The sequence below is a fragment of the Panthera tigris genome, chromosome C1 (assembly GCF_018350195.1).
Source record: "Panthera tigris isolate Pti1 chromosome C1, P.tigris_Pti1_mat1.1, whole genome shotgun sequence".
In the NCBI taxonomy this organism is placed as follows: Eukaryota; Metazoa; Chordata; class Mammalia; order Carnivora; family Felidae; genus Panthera; species Panthera tigris.
The window spans coordinates 12274777-12300067 of NC_056667.1; the positions used below are offsets into that span (position 1 = coordinate 12274777).

The following is a 25291-nucleotide window of genomic DNA, read 5'->3' on the forward strand; positions in this document are numbered from 1 at the left end:
CCAGAACTGTGAGAAAATAAATCTCTGTTGTTTAAGGCCCTCAGCCCAGGGTATTTTTGTTACGGCAGCCAAGCTAAGACAGGGAGCGGCCGGGCAATGGTGCAGCTGGGGCGGGTGGTGCCCCAACGACCCCCAGGTCTGTCTGCCCTCGGGCCACCTGCCCACCGCAGAGCCTTTCATCCCTACTCTGCCACACGAGGGCACGGGAGTCTGCAAAAGGGCATCGCGCCCAAGTACGGCTGCTTTCCCCGTGTGAGCGTGTGGAAACGCGCGTGTGTGTGTCACAAGGCTGGTTGCTCACCACAACCCTGTGAAATAGCAAGACACACCCTCTTTTGTTTCCCGTCCTGCTGGTAGCCCCTCTCAGTCTCTGGTGCAGGGTCCTGAGGCTTCTCCCTTCTCCGTCCACACTCATTCCCTGGGGACGCTCTAGACGTTGGCAGACTTGTCATTTCTAAGCCCGATCCTCTCAAACTCCGGGATCATGTGTCCCACGGCCCACGGGACGTCCCCACACAGACTCAGATAGACAGCTCCCGCTCGGTATGGCCGGGACCAAACTCCCGATGGCCACGCCGCCTGCAACTGCCCCTCCCCAGCCCTCCCCGCTCAGTGGGTGCCAGATCTATCCCTCCAGGGGCTCATCCCCACCCACCCCCACCCCCCGGACCTTGGATTTCTAGACTCCTCACTTTTCTTGCTGCCCCCCTTCTGGCCCATCTGCAAATCCTATTGGCTGTACTCTCAGGCTATGTCCAGAATCTGACTGCTTCTCACCTCCTCCACTGCCAGCACCCATCATCCACCACCTCCCGGACAGCAGCAGCCTCCTCGCTGCTCTCCCTGTGGTTGACTCCCCCCAGCAGCCAGAGAGATGAGACCATGGGTCTGCCCTGCTCAAAATGTCCCCCTGTCTCCCCAAGTCACTTGGGGTAGAAGCCAAAGTCCTCACAACGCCCGCAAGGCTCTCTGTGCTCCACACCGGCCTCTTATCACTGCCCTCCAGCCCCCCTCCCATTTTGCTGCCTTCCAGCCACACGGGTCTCCTTGCCCTTTCTTGAACCCTCCAGGCACGTCCCTGCCTCAGGGCCTTTGCACTAGTTGCACTGGCCGGTCCCTCAACCTGGAATGTTCTCCCCCCAGGTATTCTCATTGTCACCTTCCTCCAGTCGGCTGAGATGTCACCTCCTCTGATCACCCTTTTGGAAACTGCAATCTACCCCTTGCCCTGCCCTATTGTTTCATTTTTCCATAACGCTCACATGTTATATAATTCACTTATTATATTTATTGCCTATTGGCTCTCTCTTTCTATTACAAGAAAGTTCCATGAAAGCAAGACTTTTGTCTGTTTTGTTCTCTTTGTATCCTCAGTGCCCAGAGCAGGGCCTGGCAAACAGGAAGCAATCAATAAATGTTTGTTGAATTAACAGAAGTGCTCTGGGCTTGTTCTCTCTGTAGCTTATTCATAGCAAATGTAAACCCTAAAATCCTGAAGCAAAAAAGGGGAGAAGGATAAAGAAGAAAACTACTCCAGGAGACCTAAGGCTCGGGGGTAGAGCCCAACCCTGCCACCGACTTGCTGTGCGAGAGTGGGCATGTCATAGCCCTCTCTGTGCCTAGTCTCCCGTCCACAGGATGACCGGGTCTGGTGGCGAGGGCCTTCTCGAGTCTGACAGTTGACAGCCCCCTCCCTCTGCTTCCCTCCCAAACTCAAACTAGTCCTAACCCTATGACCAGCCAGGGAAATTGGGTTTATTAAGACCTGCTGTGTACAAGTAGTAGTGTAGACGGGTCAGAGCATCAGGTCCGGCCGCATTGGCTTTTGGCTCAGGAAATGGGCTTTGAGCCCCGAGAAGGCTCCTCCTTATGGCTGGTGGAGCCCCAGGAGTATTATTTAGCTTCCCTGTGCCTCAGTTTCTTCTGTAAAATGGGAATAATAACGACACTGACCTCCGAGAGGTGCCGTGAGAACAAAGCAAGGGAATCACGATTGTGTTCCCCCCCACGGGCCTGCCTCAGCGGGCCATGCCATGCGAGGGGCAGAGACGGCTGCCAGACGCACGGAACATAGCAAGTGGGCCATCACGTGGGTGACCAGCCCGGGGAGACCCGTCCCGAGCCAGCCGTGACCTCCTGGCGACGATCTCCCGAGGCCCCTGCGTTTCTCGCCTCCTCCTGATACAGGTGTTGGGCACGGCGAGGCAAGGTGGGAGGGCCCCAGGTGCGCACGGGGCTGTTACGTGAAGATTCAGACCTACGCTCCCCACCCCCAGGCTTCCTGAGCCCCTGGCCCTTCCCAGGAGCCCGCGGGCTTCAGTCCCCTGATTCTGGCATCTTCACTCGTACAGGCCCGAGGGGCATCTCCTGGGCTGGGGAGGGTGGAGAGGACACGCCCCGGGGCCTGCGTGGGGAGGGCTAAGCCGCCGGCCGCAAACCACAGGTGCTGACTCATGGCTCGGCCGGGCCGGGCCTTATAAAGGAACCAGCCGAGGGGCTCCCTGCAGCTGGAGGGACGGGCTGGCGGGACTATGGCCCAGGGCACGGTGATCCATGTGGCCCCGGAGGAGCCCACCTATGCCGTGTGTGTCCTGGGCACCGAAAGTCAGCTGGATGTCTACAGGTGAGTGGGGACATTCGGGGCCGGGGGCGGGGACGGGCCCAGTGATGCTGGATGAGCAGGTTCTGCCGACACAGTATGTGTGGTTGGCTGGGGCTTCAGCCTCCGTAGCTGCCGCCAAGGGAGAAGCCAGAGGGGAAGAGCTGCGTGGCCCCGGGATGTGCCTGGACTCGAGGCGAGGGTTCCCCAGGGCCTCACCGCAAATGAATGACCGCAGGGCCAACAGGACCCTCTCCTTTTGCCGTTGAGGCAACGGAGCTCAGAGAGGGTTTGTGACTTGCCTCACGGCACACAGCAGGCCCACGGCCCCGGAAGGAAGGCTAGGGCCTGGACTCCACGACCCACACCTGGTTCAAGGGGCCGTTTGCCAGCCCCCCACCTCTCAGCCGAGCCTCCCTCCAGGTGTGCGTAATAACGCATCCGCGATGGGACAGGCTGTGGCGTGGGAGCGGCTGCGGCCAAGGCCAACTGAGCCCCAGGTTCCTCATCTGTGAAATGGGGATGATATCCACTTCACATGGCGGGTGGAGGGATTAAACATGAAAGTGTGTAAGAACTCAGCATAGAGCTGGACATACTGTTAGTGGTTTTCACCCATCCATCCATCCATCCATCCAACAAATACCAACTGAACACCTACTATGTGCCAAGCCGGCCCCAGGCTCTGGTTAAACAAGATACGGTCTAGGGACGCTCAGCGAGTGCGCGTGGTCGGTGTCGTTGTCGTCAGTAGAGGTAGCGGCCTCCCCCGGCTTCCTCCCTCCCAGGCCGGACATCTGTGGTCCTCGATGGTGCCCACGGGACTGTCTGGGACATTTCCTTCAAAGTGGCACCTCTGCCTCAACCTGGACCGCGGTAGAGCAGCACCAAAGGGGGGAGCCTCCCGGAGACGTGGAGGGGAAGCGGGAGACCGAGAGGCCGAGGGATAAAGGGAAAAGAGAGGCTGATGTCACCTGAGGCCACCTGCCCCCTCTGAGAGTGAGCTCCTTCTGAGACACAGAGCCCTGTCATTCACCAACCCCCCGCCCCCCCCGGACATCTCACACAGTGATGCCCCAGATTTCCCTCCCTCTGCCCACATACAACTCACTCAATGGCCTTATGAAGGCAGGCGGTGCTGCTATTCCCATTTTACAGAAGAGGAAGCTGAGGCTCTGAGGGGTTAAGTAACCCCCCTGAAGCCACACAGCCCAGAGGTGAGGGAGTTGGGATTCAGACCCAGGCAGCCTGGCTTGGGGACTCCTCCCTCTCCTTTCTTACCTGCCCTTGACCGCAGCCCCCCCCAGCCCCGCCTCACGAGGACCTTCTTCGCATCTCCTGTGCAGCCGCCACACCGACTGCAGTCTGAATTCTCTTCATATGTGTATAAATAGATATATAATTTATTGTCAAATTGGTTTCCATACAACACCCAGGGCTCATTCCAACAGGTGCGCCCTCCTCGATGCCCACCCCCCGCCTCCCCCTGAGAACAAACTGGGGGTTGATGGGGGTTGGGGGGGGAGGGGAAAGAGGAGGTGAATTCTCTTCTTGAGACACGCCCTCCTCCCCAGCCCAGCCCCCTGGTCCTCCCCCTGCGGCGTGCACGCCTCCACCCCTCAGCTCAAGCCGAGCCCTCTGCCACTGGGCTCAGAGCCCCTGGGGTGAGAAAAACAGGGCTGGGGGGCGCCTGGGTGGCTCAGCGGGCTAAGCATCCGACTCTTGGTTTCGGCTCAGGTCACGATCTCACGGTTCATGAGTTCGAGCCCCACGGTGGGCTCTGTGCCGACAGTGGGGAGCCTGCTTGGGATTCTCTCCATCCCTCTCTCTCTCTCTCTGCCCCTCCCTGGCTTGTTCTGTCTATCTCTCTCAAAATAAATAAACGCTTACAAAAATTAAAAAAAAAAAGATAGGGTTGTAGAGGCAGGAGCAGACCCGGGGCCGTAGGCCCCATATTCCAGAGCTGCTCTTAACAAACGCTGTTTGCGATTTCCGTTCTGCATTTGGAAAAGCTCTTTTCCTGTCATGGGAAATACACTGATGGTATTCCAACAAAATTCCACTGTCCCCCCAGCGTCTCCTTCTCAACAGGTGACCACTCAGTGTGACAGCGGGGAACACGGGCGAGTCTCTGTCTGAGCCTCGGTGTACCCGTCTGTCAAATGGGAACGTTAACATCCACCCTGCCGGCGTGTGGCGAGGATTACAAATGACACAAGTAATTTGGTCCCCCTTCCCGCAAAGACTGCGTGATCTCCCGAATTCAAGACTTGCAGACACTGAGTGCTGTGCGGCCGGGGGTCGTTGGGAAGCAAATGCCGGATGCGGGAGCTGGATCCAGAGGTCGCTTGTCTGGGGCTCCAGCTCTCAGCGCTGTCCCCGCAGAGGCTAGTAGAAATCACGCAGAGATCAGCTCTGGGTTGTCTTAAAGCAACACACGCGGCGGATCCCCCCCCGCCTCCCCGCCCCCGACTCACAGTGAAAACCCCTCTGTGTTTATGGAAGCCCCTTGGTCAGGGACCCGAGAGGGTCTGAAACACAGCGGAAGGAAAGGACGTATATCCCAGGTCCAATCACAGTGGTGCCACTTCCCAGCTGGGCCTCACTGCCCTGAGCCTCCGTTTCCCCATCTGGCACAGAGGGTGGCTGTGAGGCCACAGACCTGCCTGTCTGCGCCCGTCTTCCTGCCCCTGGCGAGGAAGCCACGTGGGGCAGAGCGAGCCGGGCTGCGTGCGCCCCCCGCTTGGCCCCCCGGCTCGGCCTGCCCGTTGTCGTTTGAGTCCCTTGTTCGTGTTCCTGCTGTTCCGAACGCCCAGCGTGCCCCTCTCCTGTCCTGCGGCTGAGATGACCAGCTCGCCGTCCTTGGAGGCTAAGAACTTGAGGTTGACTTTGCGGGGGTGGCATAAGGGCCCACGCAGGGTGAACAGCCCACAGAAGGAAACTGGGGAACAGAGACCAGGGGAGCGCTGGGGGAAAGATGAGTTTCTTTTTCATCTGCTGCTTCTTGGTCCTGCAAAACTTACTTCAAAAATTGATCTCCTCCTGGGGCGCCTGCGTGGCTCAGTCGGTTAGGGGTCCGACTCTTGGTTTCGGCTCAGGTCGTGATCTCACTGTTTGTGGGATCCAGCCCTGTGTTGGGCTCTGTGCTGACAGCGTGGAGCCTGCTTGGGATTCTCTCTCCCTCCCTGTCTCGCGGCCCCTCCCCTGCTTGCGTGCACGTGCGCTGTCTCTCAAAATACATGCCTACATAAACAAACATTTTAAAAAAATAATCTCCTGAAAGAAAATATCAAAATGTCAATGATTGTCCCTAAGTTGGTAAGATTCCATTCTCTTCTAGGCAACTCCTCCCTCCCTCCCTTCCTTCCTTCCTCCCTTCCTTCCTTCTTTCCTTCTTTCCTCCCTTCCTTCCTTCTTTCCTTCCTTCATTCCTTCCTTCCTCCCTCCCTTCCTTCCTCCCTCCCTCCCTCCCTCCCTTCCTTCTTTCCTTCCTTCCTCCCTTCTTTCCTTCCTTCCTCCCCTCTTTCCTTCCTTCCTCCTTCCCTCTCTCCCTTTCTTCCTTCCTCCCTCCGTCCCTTCCTTCCTCCCTCCCTCCCTCCCTCCCTTCCTTCCTCCCTTCCTCCCTTCCTTCCTTCTTTCCTTCCTTCCTTCCTCCTTCCCTTCCTTCCTTCCTTCCTTCCTCCCTTCCTTCTTTCCCTCCTTCCTCCCTTCTTTCCTTCCTTCTTCCCTTCTTTCCTTCCTTCCTCCTTCCCTCTCTCCCTCCCTCCCTCCCTTCCTTCCTTCCTTCCTTCCTCCCTTCCTTCCTTCTTTCCTTCCTTCCTCCTTCCCTTCCTTCCTTCCTTCCTTCTTTCCTTTCTTCCTCCCTTCCTTCCTCCCTCCCTTCCTTCCTGCCTCCGTCCCTTCCTTCCTCCCTCCCTCCCTCCCTTCCTTCCTCCCTTCCTCCCTTCCTTCCTTCTTTCCTTCCTTCCTTCCTCCTTCCCTCCCTCCCTTCTTTCCTTCCTTCCCTCCCTTCCTTCCTTCCTCCCTTCCTTCCTTCCTCCCTTCCTCCCTTCCTTCCTCTGTCTGTTTCTCCCCTACTTTCTTCCTTGTTAGCCTCATATTAATGATTTATCACTGTGGGACAAATTGCCCCAAACCCAGTGGCTTGAAACAATATCGTCTATTTTCTCGCCTTGTCTGTGGGGCAGGACTCCTGTGTGGCTTCCTGGGTCCTCCGCTTTGGGGCACCAGTGGGGGACACGGAGACACTGTCCAGGTGTCAGTGGAGCCATAGTCATGTTAGCAAGCCTGTTCACATAGATGTTGGCAGGACTCGGTTCCCCGTGGGCTGGACGCCTCCCTCGGTTGTTTGCCATCTGGGCCTCTCTGTAGCTCACGACACGGCAGCTGACTTCTCCAGGTGAGGAAGCCAAGGAGAGAGGGGTGAGGGAGAGAGGCAGAGAGAAAGCGCCTTTTGTAACCTCAACCACAGAAGCGACAACCCATTGCTTTTGCCATTTTCCATTGGTTAGAAGGCCGTCACTAGGCCCTTCCCACCCTCAGGAGGAGGGATTTACAGGAGGGCATGAGCACCAGAGGTGGAATTATTGGGGGCTATGTTCAAAGACTGCCTATCATGTACTTTTCCTAATTCTCTATAAGGAATACATACAGCTTTTGATACAGAGAAGGAGAATTTTACAACACAAATAAAAATGGAAAATGCAATCATAACACTCATATCCTTGTGACCTTGTGGAGTCAGCTTTCCCTCCCCAGGCTCCCCAGGGAGCCTTCCATAGTTTGAATCTGCTGCCATTACTAGTCCTTCCATGGTCTGTGGGTCACTCACTGGTACAGAAAGTACACTCTCAGAACACCCTCAGACATATCTCCTGGTGTACATGCTCCAGGGATGCCCTGGGGTGTCTGTCTAGCGGTGGAATTGTTGGGTTTGAGGGGCCAATGTTTGACTTCATAGGAGAGCACCCAGTTGTTTTACAGAGTGGTTAACTTCACACCCCCATAAGCAGTGTGTTAGAGTTGACTTTGAACCATATTGTCTATGGCACTATTTTTCGCCAGTCAGGTTGGTGTATACTCCTGTGTTACTATGACCTGGATATTTTTGTTTCCTTACTTATTAGTGAGATGGAGTGAGTCTTCACATGTTTATCATCCTTTTCTGTTTCAACCTGTGTGAATGGCTGTTTATGTCTTTGGCCATTTTTTTCTGTTGCATTATCTGTCTTTTTCATATTGATTAGCCCAAGTTCTTTACATATTGTGGGTGCTAAGCCTTTTTGGTTTTATGTCATGAATATCTTCTCCTTAGATTATGCTAGTCTTTTCACTTCATGGTGTCTTTTGGTAAACAGAAGACAGTTATTCTCATTTAGTTGAACTTACAATCTTTAATATTTATTAGTTTTGTGTTTTGTTTGAGAAATGGTATAAAAATGCTGCAACATCTTTTTTTAAAAGATCAAACACCTGTTTATGACAAGACTCTCAGTAAACTTAGAGGGGAATTTCCTCAGCTTGATAAAGACTATTTACAAAAAACCTACAGCTAACATCACACCTAATGGTGAGAAATTTGCAGCTTTCCCACTAAAATCAGGAGCAAGGCAAAGATGTCCCCTCTTACCATCACTTTTCAACATCATACTAAAATTCCTAACAAGTGCAATGAGACTAGAAAGGGAAAGAAGAGAGATACAAATTGGAAAGAAAGAAATAAGCCTCTCTTCATTTGCAGGTCACATGATCGTCTTTGTAGAAAATCCAAACACATTAACAATAACAACAAAAAACAAACCTTCTAAAACTATGACAAGGCTGTAGGATACAGTGTTAATGTGGAAAAGTCCATCATGTTCCTACATACTGCCAACAAACAAGTGAAATTTGAAATTTAAAAACATGATACCACTATATTTGCACTCCCCCCTCCAAATTTAACACTTAGCTATAAATCTAATAAAACCTATATGAGGAAACTACAAAACTCTGATGAAAGAAATCAAAGAAGTAAATAAATGGAGAGATAGTCCATGTTCATGGATAGGAAGATTCAATATTGGCAAGATGTGAGTCCTTCCCAACTTGATCTATAGATTCAATGCAATCCCATTTTGTGGGTATCAACAAACTGATTCTAAAGTTGATATGAAGAGGTAAAAAAGATCAGAATAGCCAACAGAGTATTAAAGGAGAAGAATAAAGTTGGAGGACTGACACTATATTATAAAGACTTCTTATAAAGCTACAGTGATCAAGTCAGTGTGGTATTGGCAAAGGAACAGGGAAATAAATAAATGGAACAGAATAGAGAGCCCAGAAATGGACCCACATAAATACATCAACTGACCTTTGGCAAAAAAGCAAAGACAACACAACAGGGGAAAAAAGGTAGTTTTTTCAACAAATGGTACAACGACTGGACATCCACCTCCAAAAAAGGAATCTAGACACAGACCTTATATCATTCACAAAAATTAACTCAGAACAGGCCACAGACCTAAATGTAAAACAGAGAACTATAAAATTCTCAGAAGGTAACATAAGAGAAAATCTAGAAGAATTTGGGTTTGGCAATGGCTTTTTAGACACAACCCCAAGGGTGTAATCCAGGAAAGAAAAAATTGACACGTTGGACTTCATTAAAATTGAAAAGTTCTGCTCTAAAAAAGACTGTCAAGTGGATAGAAAGACAAACCACAGGCTGGGAGAAAATATTTACAAAAGATATTTCTGGTAAAGGATTGTTATCCAAAACATACAAAGAACTCTTAATAACAAACAACCTGGTTGAAAATGGGCTAAAGATCTTAACAGACACCTGGCCAAAAAAAAGATACACAGATGGCAGGTAAGTGTGTGAAAAGATGCTCCACATGATATGTCATCGGGGAAATGAAAAATAAAGCAATCATGAGATGCCACTCCACTAATGCCACTCCATTAGAATGGCCAAAATCCAGAACACAGAGAACACCAAATGCTGGAGAGGATGTGGAAGGACAGGAACTCTCATTTCGTTGCTGGTGATAATGCAAAATGGTACAGCCACTTTGGAAGACAGTTTGGTGGTTTCCTACAAAACTAAACATACTCTTAACCATACAGACCAGTAACTGCGCTCCTTGGTATTTACCCAAAGGGGTTGAAAACTTACGTCCACACAAAATTTGCACACAGACGTTTATAGGAGCTTTATTCATAATTGCCCGAACTTGGAAGCAACCAAGGAGTCTTTCAGTAGGTGAATGGACAAACCAATGGCACATCCAGACAATGGAATATTATCCAGTGCTAAAAAGAGGTGAGCTCTCAAATCATGAAAAGACATGGAGGAAACTTAAATTCGTGTTACTAAGAAAGAAGCCAATCTAAAAGAAGCCTACTATGCGATCCCGACTATGTAACATTCTGGAAAAGAGAAAACTATGGCAGCAGTAAAAACTCAGTGGTTGCCAGGGGTTGGGAGGAAGGAGGAATGGTCAGAGCACAGAGGATTTTTAGGGCAACGACACTACTCTGTATGATACCATCATGGTGGATACATGTCATTGTGCATATGTTTGTTTAAGACCATGGAATGTACAACACCAAGAGTGAAATGTAATGTAAACCGTAGACTTTGGGTGATTATGATATATCAACGGAGGTCTATCAATTTCAATGAATGTACCACTCCAGTGAATGATGTTGATAATGGGGGAGACTGTATGTAGGGGTAGGGAGCAGGAGCTATATGGGAAATCTCTGTACCTTCCTCTCAATTTTGCTGTGAACCTAAAACTTCTCTAAAAAACAATATCTATTTTTAAAAAAATTCAAATTTTTGCCTTTCATATGTAAGTCTTAAATCCCCCTGCAGCTTGTTTTTGTATATGGTGTGAGGATGGGATCAACTGAATTATTCATCCCATTTAACTATTTTCCATATGGGCATTCAATTGTCCCAGCACCATTTACACAACCTTACATAATCTTACAAAATCTTACCTTGCCCACTTGTCTGCAAGACCACTGTGTCACAGGTCAAGTAGAATCTCTCTTAAGTTACAACTGTCATTTGTCCCTGCCTGAGCCGTTATAGTGCCATCCTCGGCTTTCTGGTAAATTCATATTTGGTAGAGAAAGTTCCTCACATTTTGCTTCTTGTCTGTGAGGAATACTTTGATTATCTTAACCCCTTGGTTTTCTGCATAAATCTTGGAATCAACTTGTCAAGTTCTATGAAAAGCCCTGCAATTCCATTGAATATATAAATTCATTTGGAGCAAATTCAAATCATAATGATATTAGGCCTTCCTAACCATGTTTGTGATACTTCTTTCTATTAATTTGGGTCTTCTCTAAAGCTTTCAATAGGCTTGTTTTTCTCCATAAAATTATTAAAAATTTTTTTTTAAAATTATTTTTTCTAACTATTGCTGGTATCCAGAAATGCAACTGAATTTTGCCTCTCTGTCTTACTATCTTATTACATTCTTTGTATTTCTTTTGAATTTAAATTTTAAAATGTTTGGGGGAGGCTTCAGATAATCATGCCATGAAGTTTTTGTTACCTTTTATTAACTATCTACAAAATAATTTGTTTTTCCTGTCGTGATGTTTCTTTCTTAGTTTTCAAAATTTTTTTTCTCCTTGATCAATCTTGCCAGAGGTTTATCGGTTGTTTTAGTCTATTTTGGCCTTGTTGATTTACGTGTTTTATATTTCAGATTTCCACCATCTTTATTTTCTTTATTTTGGGAAATTACATTCTACTTTATTTTTCTATTTTTTTCCTAAATACTTACTTATTAGCTTTTCTCTTCTTTTTGGAGATATAGGCCTGTAAGGCACAAAGCAACACCTTTAGTTCCCCCAAAAGTTTTGAAATATAGTATGTTAACTGTTGTTGTAAGTATTATTATTGAATTTCTGTTAATTGTCCTTTGACTTGTAAGTTATCTAGAAGTCTGGTTTTTAAATTTTCATATGTATGGGACTTTTTTGGTAAGTTTTTAAATATTTTATTTATTTTTGAGAGCGAGAGAGACAGAGTATGAGCAGGGGCGGGGCAGAGAGAGAGGGAGACACAGAATCTGAAGCAGGCTCCAGGCTCTGAGCTGCCAGTACAGATCCCGATGTGGGGCTCGATCCCACAAACTGTGAGATCATGACCTGAGTCGAAGTAGGAAGCTTAACTGACTGAGCCACCCAGGCACCCCTCAAATGTATGGGACTCTTAACAATGGACTTTATGTTAGTGACTCCTAACCTAGTTACGTTCTGATCAAAGAATATGCTACCTACCCTGTTTGTGACCTATCCTTTAACATTTGTTGCACTTATTTTGATGGCCAATGATGTGATTAATGTTTTTTTGGTGTTCCATGTGTGCTTTGTTCGGGAAAATGTATATTCACTAGTTGTGGAGCAAAGAATTTTAGGTGTGTCTACCAAATCAAGCTTGTTAATCATGTTACTAATTTTTTGTCTGCTTAATCCATTGTTAACTGAGAAGGACTTGAAGTTTTTAACTATGATGATGGGTTTGTCAGCTTATCCCTGTATTTCTATCAAATTTTGCCTTATATGTATATTGGGGCTATATTGTTAGGTGCATATAACTTTAGAATATGTTCTAAGTGAGTTGAACTTTAAATTAATAGGCTGTGATCCTCTCTATTGCTAGTAGTGTGTTTTTCATCTAGGGGTGCCTGGGTGGCTCACTGGGTTGAGCATTTGACTCTTGATTTCAGCTCAGGTATGATCCCAAGGTTGTGGGATCAAACCCTGCCTCAGACTCTGTACTGAGCCTGGAGCCTGCTTGAGATTCTCTCTCTCCCCCCCCTCTCTCTCTCCCCCTCTGCCCCTCTCCCCTGCTCATGCTCTCTCTTGCTCTCTCTCTCTCTCTCAAATAAACAAATAGGGATGCTTGGGCGGCTCAGTCAGTTAACTTCGGCTCAGGTCACGATCTCAAGGTTCATGGGTTTGAGCCCCATATCAGGCTCTGTGCTGACAGCTCAGAACCTGGAGCCTGCTTCGGATTCTGTGTCTCCCTCTCTCTCTGCCCCTCCCCAGCTTGCACCCTGTTTCTCTCTCTCTCAGAAATAAATAAACATTAAAGAAATGTAAAAAAAATAATAAATCAAATATAATTTTGTGGGGCACACAATTCTACGTTAACAGTTATTTCTTCAAAATACTTTGAAGCTGTTATTCAACTGTCCTCCGGACTTTATTGTTGCTACTGGGAAGCCGGCTTTCAATCTAATAGTTATTCCTTTGTAGATGATCTAACTTTTCTTTCTGGATACCTTTCACATCTTCTCCTCGGTTTGGGTGTTCCTCGATTTAAGCACGTGGTGCGTATGTGTGTGCACGTGCACACAGAGAAGGGAGTCCTTGGAGATCTCCCTTATGTCTCAGGGTCTCAGCGATGCTCTACAAAGCATATTTCAATCGTGATCCGGTTGTTTCCTAAGAGGAAGGTCCTTCCGAGTACCGGTCGGCCGTATTCCAGAAGCAGGAGTCCGTGTGATCGTTTACGCACAATCCCACGTGTGCGCGCTTGCGTGGTGTAAACCCCTGGGCACGCCGTCTGCTGTGCGCACACATCCGTGTGTGTGCCTTTGGTGGGCATGTCCCTCTGCGATTCTCCTAGTTCAAGTGTAAGCCCTTCAGCTCAGGGGCTTTTCCGTTTCTCACCACCTCCCGGCAAGCTCACGGTGCCCACCACCCCCCGCCACCGCCCTGCCCCGTGGTCAGGGCCGACTGGCTGCCATCTGGTGTTTACGCCTGTTGGGGGAAAGGGAGAATGCTGGGGCATCAGTGGTGACCCAGGCCCGCCTCACTGTACCCCCCTGTCCTCCCCAACGGTCTCTTCCACAGCTCTGCCCCCACGGGCTGCACGTCCTTCAGCATCAGTGCCTCCCCAGGAGTGATCGTGGACGTTGCCCACGGCCCTCCAGCCAAGAAGAAACCCAAGGGCTCCTCCAAGTGGTCCCTGGACCCGAGGCTGGAGGTGAGCCTGAGGGTGAGAGATGCCAGCAACAGCACAGGCGACCAAAAGGTGAGTGTGGCAGGGGCGGGGGTGGGATGTGTGGGAGGAGGCCAGCCAGTGGCATCAGGTCTGCTACTCACAGGCTGTCCCGCATTGACCCCAGCCCCCCCGCCCCCCGGCAGGGGTCTCTATCCTCCTCCTCTCCGGGTATCTATGACGACCGTCGTGGCCACGGCAGCCTCACAACGTACGGGTGCCAGGGGGTTGCGGAGGCCAGGGTATTTATTCGATCCGTCCGTTCAGCAAATGTTTACTGTTCACCTACTACATGCCAGGCACTGCCGGGCACTGGAGACACAGAAGGGATTCAGATAGGTGAGGCTGCAGACCGCACGGGGCTTACAAGCTAGATCAAACACAGGTAAGCAATTGGGAACGGGAGCGTGTGCTGGGAGGCCACGGCCAGGCAGCCCTAGGAAGCTCTGATCCGTGCCCACTGGTGTCCTGTGGCTGCTGAACCAATGACCGCGCACTATATCAGCTCAAGTCAACGGAAATCTATTCCCTCTGGAGGACAGAAGTCCAAAATCAAGGTGTCCGTACAGCTGCCCTCCCGCCGGAGGCTCTAGGGGAGACCCCGTTCTTTGCTTCCTCCGGCTTCCTAGACCTGTGGCCCTGTCACTCCAGTCCCTGCCTCCGTGGTCTCGTCCCCCCCTCCTCAGGCTGTCAAATCTCCCTCTGCCTCACTCTTGAGAAGGACGCTTGTCACTGGATTTAAGAGCTCCCCGGATAATCCACGTGGATCTCCTTTCAAGACCCTTCACTTAATTACCTCTGCAAAGACCTTTTCTCCAAATAAGGTCACGTTCGCAAGTTCCAAGACGTATCTTTGTGGGGACGGCCGTTCAACCCATTGCACGCCCCTTTAACCGTAGATGAGCTCAGGAGGAGCCTCTGGGGTTCCCCAAGAGATCTGGGCCAATGAGCACTTGTTTCCAGAAGGACAGGCCAAGCGGTCTTCCCCTTGGGATGGAGAGTTGTTGCCTGCCGTCGGAGCAGAGAGTCTGGGCCCTAAAGTAGGTCGGTGAGGGTGCAATCAGGGAAAACTTCCTGGAAGAAGTGGCAAGCTGACGGATGGTAGAAATGACCCGCCTAAGAGAGGGAAAGCGGAGTGGGAACTCTACACGGGACACGCGGCCTGTGTGCACACTCTAGATGAGGAGATGGTCAGGCGTGTGTTGGGGAAACTGAGGAAGATATGCATGGCAAGAAAAGAGGGCGAGGAGGAAAGTGGGGGAGAGAGGGAGCCAGCGTCAGAGGTCTCGGCATCAGGCACCTCATTTTCTGAGGGCAACAGGAAGCCAGTGACAACCTGTCATCCAGGGAGTAACAAGTCTGCATTTGTCTTGGAAAGTCCCCACTGGCTGCAGCGTCCAGAGTAGATTGGATCCAGGCAGTAGACTGGAGGCTGATGCCCCGGTCTAGACGCGAGGTGATGGCCGCTGTGACCCCTCCCTGGATCCTCACTATCTACAGGACAGACCCAAACACCTCAGACCATCCCCTCAGAGCACCGCTTCTTGGGGTCACAGCTCTGTGGGTTTGCTTTGGGGAGCAAACCCTCTGCCATTTTGCTCAAAAGTGTCAATCTTGACGCTCCGCCCCCCCCCCCCCCCCGCCCAATATGGCCTCCGCAGGCTCAGCCCTTCCATTTCTGGGATCCCATAGGGCCCACTTCTTTTAAAAACAATTTTTTTTTAAGGTTTATCCATTTTTCAGAGAGGAGAGCGAGAGCGAGAGCAAGAGCAGGGGAGGGGCAGAGAGAGGGGGAGACACCGAATCTGAAGCAGGCTCCGGCTCTGAGCCATTAGCACAGAGCCCAACGCCGGGCTGGAAGCCACCAACTGCGAAATCATGACCTGCGCTGAAGTCGGTCGCTTGACCGACTGAGCCCCCCAGGCGATACCCCCCCCTCCCCCATAGGGCCCACTTCTAAGCATTGTGGTCATCTGAGTACTTTGCTGCCCCCTCTGCTCCCATCAGTTGGGGTGCTCCTTACAGGCTGGGATCCCTTCTTGTTCATCCTGGTCTCTGCAACATCCCACCCTGAGCTGGCACAGAGCAGGGGTCTAGTTAGTGTTTGTTGAATGACTAAGAGAAGACATTCATGGTTTGGTCTGCCTTTTAGGTCCAGATTTCATACTATGGATCGAAGACCAGCCCGATCCAAGCCCTGCTCTATGTCACTGGTGTCGGTAAGTGACCACCAGGATCTTGGGGTCCCACTGCCCCCCTCCACACACACACACACACACACACACACACACACACACACACCCCACCCTTGCAAGGCATCTCTCCGGGAGAAACTACACACTGGATCTTACTTTAGACTGAGCAGAAAAAAGGGACAATTTCTGGCTAGTCATGCATCTGGTGGTTCATAAATATCCCCTCCCCCATCAGTGAACCATAAAGACATTCACCGAGGGGTAGGGGAGGGAAGGCATTTACAGAGTGTGCAATCACACGTTAATATTTTCTCAATTTAGGAAGTGCTACATATATTTTCCATATATGAGCCTCTATACCTTTTGATACTTCAAATATTTATAAGAAAAGCAGATGATGACAGTCTTATACAATAATAGATAGACCAATGTTCCCCATATGCCACGACTTACCTCCCGTCTTTGCCATTCTGCCATACCGATGATTTGCCTAGACTCATATTTATTTAATATTCTTCTTTAAATAAAGTATATTTTCTAACTTGCCCTCATCATAAACGATGATTTTGTAAGATTGTTGTTGCCATTTAAACGCGCATTAAATATATGAACGGCATGTGAAAACGTCACGTTTCATTTCATTAATGGGTTTCATTCATTAACAAATCAATTTCATGCATTAATACACACTTATTTCATGAGTATGCATTTTAATAATATGAACGACATAGCAATTATTTTATACCGGGCGCTGTGCTAAGACTTTACATTTAAACCACATAACAATCCAGTGAAATTGGTACTGTTATAGCCCATTTGACAGATGAGGAAACTGAGGCACAAGAGGCGGATAGAGCTGCCTAAGTTGCTGCAGCCGGTTAGTGAAGGAGCCGGGAAATGCGGAGCATTCAACTCTATGCTGCTCTGAATCGACGACCACATGGCCGTGGATGTGTTTAAAAGGTCATCCAGGTCAACTTCACACTGGGAGCTCACAAGGTCATTACATATACTCTATGTAACACCTTGCATATGTGACCACACGTGCTGATGAGAGGGTGGGAGGGATTTAGAAACCGGTATATGCTTTCTCGGACTTGGCATTTGCACAGAGAGGGGTATGTCTGGGGCCATGATTTGTCCCCAGCACAGTCATAATGCACATAAAGAAGAGCCTGGTGAGGCTGGGCCCCCCACCCCAAGGTCACTGGGGACTGGAGTTGAGGCCAGAGGTCTCTGGGAGCCCGGCGAGGTGTCTTTGCACCAAGCATCCCATTGGGGGTGGCTGGGAATTCTTTCTGAACCCCTGAAGGTGGCTAGACGTGTAGGGTCTGGGTAGCATCGCAGCTGTGACAAGTTCCCCTGCAAAGGAAAGTGCGTGCGGTCAGAAGCTCCAGCTTTGCTGTCTGAATTGCAGTCAGACGTCTTCCTGGGGGACATGGGGGCATCTTTGAACTTGTGTCTCCTCTGAAGCCGTGCAGTGCAGACAATCTCCCCGGGAAAGGATTATCCTCCCCTCCCCGCCTCCCCGGGCCAGGCTGAGTGCCTTGACCTTGTCCCTTCACCAACCCTCTCCTCTTGGTGGGATTGCAGAAATCTCCTTGAGCGCGGACATCACCCGCACTGGCAAAGTGAAGCCTGCCGGAGCCCGGAAAGGCCAGGTAGGCTCAAGCCTCTGGAGCTGCGCCCTGACTCCGTTGGGTTCTCCTCTGGCGCCCCCTGCTGGTGATGGCACGAATGGCCGCCTGTCCCTTTAGCAAGAACCAGGGAGAGAAGAAAACTACAATCCCCATGTCCATTTTGATGCATATGTTCCCCGTCTCTTTTGCAAAGCTAGATGTTCACCCGTTGTGCGTTCAGAGCATGTGTTGTCCTACAAACTGGAAACGACAGAGTCATCCAGTTAATGCAGGCAGTTCTTAACTCTGGCAAAAACAAAAAAAACAAAAAAACCCCTCCCACCGGGGGCTTTCTGGGCTGGTGGGAGAGATTCCCATGGTGCTGCTGGTGGGGAGTGATGAATAGAGAAAGGAAGGACTGGCAGGGGGGAGGAGAGGGAAGGAGCCAAGTGGGGGTGGGGAAAGTGTGATGCTGAAAGCCTGAGCGAGGCACGCAGGCTGTCCTAACTGGGGTCTGCAGAGGACGAACCTCAGGAAGCAACTGAAATCCCAAAGCTGCCTGCCCGATTTAATGCTGGTGGGCCCTTTAGAAGGATAGGACCTGTCCAAAGATGAAGATCCCTCTGTGGGGTCAGCCAAAGGCAGAGGGAAGAATTACCATCTGAGCAGCGGACTCGTGCTTCTGTCCCATCCCAACCCAGTCACTCCCTGGGGGTGGGACACCTGCAAACAGAAGACGTCATCGCCAGTAGGTCCCTCCCGGGAGGGGCTGCTTAACTGGCTTTCATCTTTGGACAGGCAGCAACGAGCTGCTAAGAATAGTACCCACACTTTGGTGAAGGAGTAATTAAAGAGTTCACGATGGGCATCGAGGAGGGCACCTGTTGGGGTGAGCACTGGGTGTTGTATGGAAAGCAATTGGACAACACATTTCATATTAAAAAAAAAAAGAGTTCACGTTAGAATAACCATTTACATTCGAATCTTGACACAAATATTTAGCTCAGTTTGGTTTGCCAATCAGACAGTTTCTTAGAGCCATTGAAATCAATTTTACTGTCTTGGGCTCCTTTTTTAAAGTTTATTTATTTTGAGAGAGAGAGAGAGAGAGAGAGCAGGGGAGGGGCAGAGAGAGAGGGAGAGAGAGAATCCCAAGCAGGCTTCCATGCTGTCAGCGCAGAGCCCCATGCAGGGCTTGAACCCACGAACCGTGAGATCATGCCCTGAGCCAAAGTCAAGAGTCAGACGCTTAACCGACTGAGCCACCCAGGCGCCCCTCTTGGGCTCCTTTCCATAGGTGGATGCATTGCATTTGGGGGGAATTTGTTTAGGATTTTTGGAGCAGGAAAAATCCCCTCTTGGGACTAAAGAATTGACCTGATGTGGGAGTGAGATGTGGAAACTGCACAAGCCTATCTGGGTGCTGGGGGAAGGTGGCTCTGCTTCCCCCAAGAGGTGGAGGGACACACACAGGTTTTCTAAACGTGCCCCGTCTCTGCTGGGCGTCCACAGAGGGCCTGGACCTGGGGCCCCCGCGGGCAAGGCGCCATCCTGCTGGTGAACTGCGACAAGGACAACCCCAAATCTTCCACCATAGACTGCAGGGATGATAGGGTGCTTGACAGCCAAGGTAAGGACCCCCACCCCCCAGCCTCCCCCCTGCCCAGAGAGCTAATGGAAATAGAGCTTTGTCTGTGTGTCAAGCCCTTCTGTCTACGCAGCCTAAGCTTTGGAACAGCCCTCAGAAATGGGTTATTGGAAGCACGTTCTTGTTAGCTTGTCCATTGTATAAAAGGAGCGGACAGGGGTCCTGAGAGGGCAGGCCACGCACCCACGGTCACACAGCAGCCACAGAGCACCTGGGACCAGTGCTGCGTCTCCCCGTGCCTCCTCCGGGCCCCATGCTCCGGTCCGCTGCCCAACCCAAATTTCTGCTCTTGGGTCAAACCTGGGACCTGAAATTATTCAGAATGAAAGCCTACCGCCCCCAAACTCATGTCAGAGCAGCCCCGGGCCCCTGCCGCCCTCTGGACACCTCTGTGACCACTTCAGAATCATTAACTCGTTTCATCCTTCAGTTTGAGGCTTGGAGGTACATGCTGTCCTCACCCCATTTTACAGATGGGGAAGTTAAGCGGTTTGCTTAAGGTCACACAGCCAGTAAGTCACAGGTTCAGGATCTGAACCCAGACATCCCAACACCAGGGCACAAGCATGGGGGTGGGCACGGGGTCTCTGCTGGCACCCCTCTGAGGTGGCTGGGGTGGGAGGAGGGCGCTAAGGGGGTGGTCTTCCGAGGGAGCGGCTAGAAGAGCACAGAAACAGACGCATCTTCACGTTTCTTTATTATTGAGAGACAGACACAGAGCATGAGCAGGGGAGGGGCAGAGACAGGAGGAGACCCAGAATCCGAAGCAGGCTCCAGGCTCTGAGCTGTCGGCACAGAGCCCGATGCAGGGCTCGAACTCACAGACCGTGAGATCATGACTTGAGCCGAAGTCGGACGCTCAACCGACTGAGCCACCCAGGAGCCCCAACATTAAAAAAAAATTTTTAAACAAGATAGCTGTGGCCCCTGCTTCCCGGAGCTTGTACGCTAAGCTCACTGTCGCGGGAGAAGACCAAAAACTTAATTAGCTTTCATTCCAAAATGAAAATCATCATTTAAATTCTGGAAAGAGCGTAAGGAAAAGGAAACCAGGCGACCAGGTAGAGGGGGGCTTGAGGGGAGCAGCGGGGGAGGAGAGGGTCTCAGGGGCCTGCGTCTCAGGCCCCTCCCTTCTCGGTCCAGACCTACAGGACATGTCCCTGGTGACCCTGAACACGAACACCCCCAGGGACTTCTTCGCCAGGCACCAGCTACTTCTCCATGTGGCCAAGTCGGAGATGGACAAAGTCAGGGTGTTCCAAGCCAGCCGTGAGTCACCCTTGGCTGTCACCTCGGTGTCCCCTCCCCGCCCCGGGACAGCCCCTTCACACCCCCCTTTGACGACTAATTCCTGAGCCCCTCTTAGGGAGCACGTTCTTAGGGCCAAGGATGCAGCAGTGAGCAAGGTGGACGTCCATGCCGCTACCTTCTAGAAAGGACACACAGATGATGTGCAGACAGACACTCACATGATGTCTGGTGCTGGCGAGCACCGAGGAAGTAGCCCCCGCTCCGAGGCCTGCTGTGTTTGTGTCTGTCTCCTCCCCTCTGCCGCGTGCACACACGCGTGCACACACGCACGCACACAGAGGACTCTGGTTTACGGGGACCGTCGAGCCCAAGCGGACGGCATCAGACTTTGTCCTCCAGCATCCTCCCGACCAAAGACAGCATTAGCTTCGCAGCAGCTCGCGCCTGCTCCCGAGCGCCGGGCTTGTTTGAGGCACGGGGCCGGAGCAAAGCACATGAAAACGCCTCTGCCCCCAGGTCGCTTTCCTCTTGGTGGGTTGAGAGACAATGTATAAAATAAGTAAGTGAAGCAGCTAGTGTCTGAGGGCTGTGCAGAAGAGCGCAACCAGGAAGGGGGCGTAGAGGAGGGGTAGGGTCTGGGGGTGTGAGGAGAGGAGGTTAGGGAACGCTTCCTCCGTAAGGTGTCACTCGAGCAGCAGGGGTGGGAACAGCCACGCAGACGCTCAGGGGAAGGGCACTCCAGGCAGAGGGAGCCGCAGGAGCAAAGGCCCCGAGTGAGGCAGGATGGTGCCTGTGGGCTTGAGGAAGGCAGGGAGGCCAGTGAGGCTGGAGTGCAGGACTCGGGGTTAACGTGGCAGGTGAGGGTGGAGAAGGAAGGGGAAGGGCCGGCTCAGGTAGGCGGGGAATGACTCTGCCTTCTAGTCTGAGGGAGGCGGCCGAGGCCATCTGAGGGCTCTCGGCAGAGGCACAGCTTGATCTGACTTGCTCCCGTTCTAGATCAAGGTGATCAGACTGACGTTGACTCGGTGGCAAACCAATTCTTTGCCTCTGCTGAGGCGTCACCTCCTCCAGGAAGCCTTCCCTGGCCCTCTGGGTTTCCCCCCCATCACAGCACTTACTACCATCTGTGATTTTGACCGTCTCTGCTCCTCCTCACTCACCCAGGAGACTGTGACCACCACCCTGGTCTCCCCCAGTGTCAGCCGAGAGCTGGGGCTCAGGAATGAATGAACGAATGAATGATGAGCGAACGAACCATAATGTATAGTGGACCTGTATGTATATGTTCGGGAATGGCTCAGGGACCCCCACCCCGGTCACTCCATCCCTGGAGCCCCAGCCAGGGGGCGATGTCCCAGCTGACACTTTAGGTTTCTTTCTCTGAGTGGCTGTGACATGTCTCCATGGCAGCGGTGGCCCCGAGAAGGCATCGCAGCACCGGGGAGAAGCAGACCTGGGCCTCCCTTCTCTCTCCTAGGAGGCAATCAGATCTCCAGGTACAGGGAGGTCCTGGGGCCAAAGCAGCCCTGTCACCCCCTGGAACTCCCGGGGGGCCAGCACAGCACAGACTTCTATGTGGAGGGCCTCGCTTTCCCAGACGCCAACTTCCCGGGGCTCATTTCCCTCACCGTCTCCCTGCTGGACACATCCAACCCGGTAGGCCAAGATGGCAGTCCAAGGGGGAAGCTGAGTCGCCAGGCGGGGGGTGGGGGTGCAGAGCCCAGCCGGGGAGGAGGCTCACACAGCCTCTGGGAGGAAGCGGGTCTCTGGCATTGGCTGCTGCAATAGCCCTCCCCCTACCCACGCCTCGCAGGAGCTCCCCAAGACCCTGGTTTTCCAAGACAGTGTGGTCTTCCGTGTGGCCCCCTGGATCATGACCCCCAACACTCAGCCCCCTGAGGAGGTGTACGTGTGCAGGTGAGGGCTCTGGGGTGCCAGCGGGCGGGGCACAGGTACGCCAGGAGGGGCCCTGGGTTCTGGCCGCAGGCCCCGCCGCATCTCCGCTGTGCCAATGGGGGGAAATGCCCCTTATCGCAGCGTGCGGAGGGCTCCCGGCCAGTCTGGTTTGTCCTCGCTGTCCTGCCCTAATGCACGCCGAGTGCGGCTTTCTCTCCTGAAGGACTGTAGAATTCGCTAGGCCCGGCAGATGAAAACCCTCAGTCGGTGAGCCAGGCTTCCCGGGCTGCTGAGAGTGAGCCCTGCGGACCTTCTGCCGAACCAGAAACCGTTTCAAATGCACGTTGCGGGCCAACCCCAGAACCGCGGGGTCTTGGGTCTGGGGATGGGGCCCGTCTGCCTTTTAACAAGCTAACAAGCTGCTCTGGGTCCCCCCCCCCCCAGCATCCACCCTGCCATCTGAGCGCACCTGTTAAGCATCCTGGGGTCTCAGGGGACCCTCCCCTCTCCTCTTCCAGTCGTTTCCAGGCAGAAGGGGTGAGGGAGCAACCTGGTCGGGAGGACGCGGGCTGGAAGCCAGCGAGGCCTGGGTTCAGATTGGGTGCTCGCCCCCGGATGGCATGACCTTGGGCCTTGACCTCCTCATTCTGGCGTCTCCTCAAGGGAAGGCGGTACCTGTTGGCTCCTCTCAGGGATTGTTGCAAGAGTTCAGTGAGATGTTTGCTAGGAGCAGGGAGACCCGGCGAGCCGGGCATGTCCGTCCAGGCCCCAGGCATCTCCCCAGCAGCCACTGTGCCCGTCCCCAACTCCATCCGGGCCCGAGCTCCTGCTCCACCCCTGGGGACCCTCCGGGGGCCCAGCTTGCCCCCTCAGAGCCAGGCCAAGGCCACCGGCTGCTGAATCCAGAGCCCTGAGGGGCTTCTTTTTTCTGCTCCTTCTAGGATGCTTGAAAATGAGGACTTCCTTAAGTCCGTGACTGCGCTGACCCAGGAAGCCAAGTGCCAGCTGACCGTGTGCAGCAGGGAGCAGAGTGTGGGGGACCGGTGGATGCAGGTGTGCGGCCCTGTGGGCCGGGGGAGCTGGGACACGCGGGGTGGGTGCTCCTGAGGGTCAAGCGACACTGGGGGACCCAGGCTCCTGGGGCTGGGCCCGGCGGCTCACTGGCCACCGTCCCTCAGAGGGGCAGGAAGTGAGGAGCCCCTGAGGGTCCCCGCGTACGGGGGCCCAGGCCAGCGATTAAACTGCCGTGCTCACCAAGATGAAAACCACCTGCCTGCCCGAAAACTCAGATGGCGTCTGGAAATGACGCAAAGCTCAGGGGGCTGGAGCTCAGCGGGTCCCTCCAGTGGCCCTCCCTCCAAGCCAGGTTTCTGGACGCAGTCGCCAGCCTGGCCTCCCAGCCTGCCGCCCCTTACCTGGTGCCAGCCTGCCGGCCGCACCGTATCTCCATTCCGCTTCTGTGCCAGGCTCCCCGCTCATGCCGTGAGCTCCCTGAGCTCAGGGACTGAGTCTCACTCAGCTCTGCACCCAGTGCGTGGCACGGGGCAGTGGCTGTGGGCAGCCGGCGGGCTGGACCGAACCTCCTTGCCCTTCCCTTGCTTTCTCAGGCTCCTTGCCCTGCCATGCCGGTCGGTCGCCCTGCTCTGGCCTCTGCCTTTGCTCTTGCCGCGGCCCCTCACCACTGTCCTCCCCGTCCCCATCCCCCACGTCCGGGTCATGCTCGCACCATCCCGGCTTGAAAGCTTCCCCTCCCCCAATTTCCCCATCCCTCTCCCAACCCCACGCATAAACCCTCCCTTCCTCTTGCGTCGTTCCGTGTTGAGTCGGATCGAACGGCACGAAATTGCTGATGGCACATTTTTGACCTACAGGAGTGGTAATTCCGGGGGGTTCAGCCTAAAAGTAGTCTCATCCGTCCGCCAGAACGCGGGCAGGACTTGGGTTCATTGCCAAGCCCTTTCTGCTTCTGCCCCACGGGCGAGGCTGGGTCCGACCTGCCCCCTTTTGGGGGACGGGATCTCGTGCTCCCACCTCAGGCCTCAGCTTAGCAGAGCATCAGGAGCCCCTCCTGGGTGTCCCCACAGACCCTCACCTCCCCGCCCAGCACCTCACACTGGGTGCGAGGTGCCCGGCTTCCTGAGGGCAGGGTCTGAGGCTCGCTCACCGGGTCCCCGGCACCTGCAGCACTCGGTCCCAGCACTCACCAGGAGTGGGGGTGAACTTGTTGGGGCAAACACAGGATAATAAACTCCGCTTCCTCAGAGCCCCTTCTCTGGGGTGGAATTTGCCCTTGACCACGGCGTGGGAGGGGGACGGATGGTTCTGCGCCCACCCCCACCCCCCGATCCCTGCACTGGGTGTCACAACCCAGAGAGCACGCGTTTCAGCCTTCCTTTCGCTCGCTCCACACACAGGACGAGATAGAGGTCGGCTACATCCAAGCCCCGCACAAGACACTGCCCGTGGTCTTTGACTCTCCAAGGAACAGAGGCTTGAAGGAGTTCCCCATCAAGTGCATGCTGGTACGTGCTGGGGGGGCCGGCAGTGCTGAAACCCCCTTGCCCCAGGTCTCCCTCCTCACTGCCCGTCCCCCCCTCCCCTCCCCCGCCAGCCCCCGTGGCTGAGCACACCCGCTCCGTAGATGCAGCTCCTGCTTAAGCCGCCATCAACGCAGGTGGACCATGTTATTTTTGTCATTGCCGAGACGAGATCTGGCCCTTCCTTTCCCAAAGCTCTTTCCAGCCATGAGCTCAGCCTGTCCTCAGAATAACCCTGCCAAGGACGTAGGTCAGGCTTGGGCATCCTTGGTCCTCTGAAGATGCTCTTGTGGCAAGGTGGGGGGGTGGAGCCAGGACTGGCACCTTCCCCGGTGTCCGGCTGGAGGATCTGTCTTTTGGGTGGGGTCTGGCCTCGGGGGGTGTTCCATCTGGGGTGTGGGGTGGGTTTGGGGATCAGGGTGGTCATTTCCTAGATGTGACCGTGTGTGTGTTTGGGGGTGGGGGTGACATATTGGCGAATCATGCCGGACTAGCCTGGCAGGTTTGTGTAAACTCAGCAGAGACT

The 25291-nt window shown here is 53.0% G+C and overlaps 1 protein-coding gene across 2 annotated transcripts in view; it reads left to right on the forward strand.

Annotated features, from left to right (window-relative positions):
* The first annotated feature begins 2483 nt into the window (after nt 1–2483).
* Nucleotides 2484–25291, forward strand: part of PADI4 (peptidyl arginine deiminase 4) — a 32795-nt gene continuing 9987 nt past the window's right edge. Inside the window, exons 1-10 of one of the 2 annotated variants that reach the window (XM_042996520.1) lie at nt 2484–2623; nt 13472–13652; nt 15772–15838; nt 17408–17475; nt 18946–19063; nt 20225–20350; nt 21810–21988; nt 22146–22249; nt 23170–23281; nt 24643–24750. In XM_042996520.1, coding sequence (XP_042852454.1) covers nt 2532–2623; nt 13472–13652; nt 15772–15838; nt 17408–17475; nt 18946–19063; nt 20225–20350; nt 21810–21988; nt 22146–22249; nt 23170–23281; nt 24643–24750 — 1155 coding nt within the window. In that variant the 5' untranslated portion in view covers nt 2484–2531. Of the gene's footprint in view, nt 2624–13471; nt 13653–15771; nt 15839–16625; nt 16814–17407; nt 17476–18945; nt 19064–20224; nt 20351–21809; nt 21989–22145; nt 22250–23169; nt 23282–24642; nt 24751–25291 lie in introns of those variants that run through there. The other variant, XM_042996521.1, reaches the window with a different exon arrangement.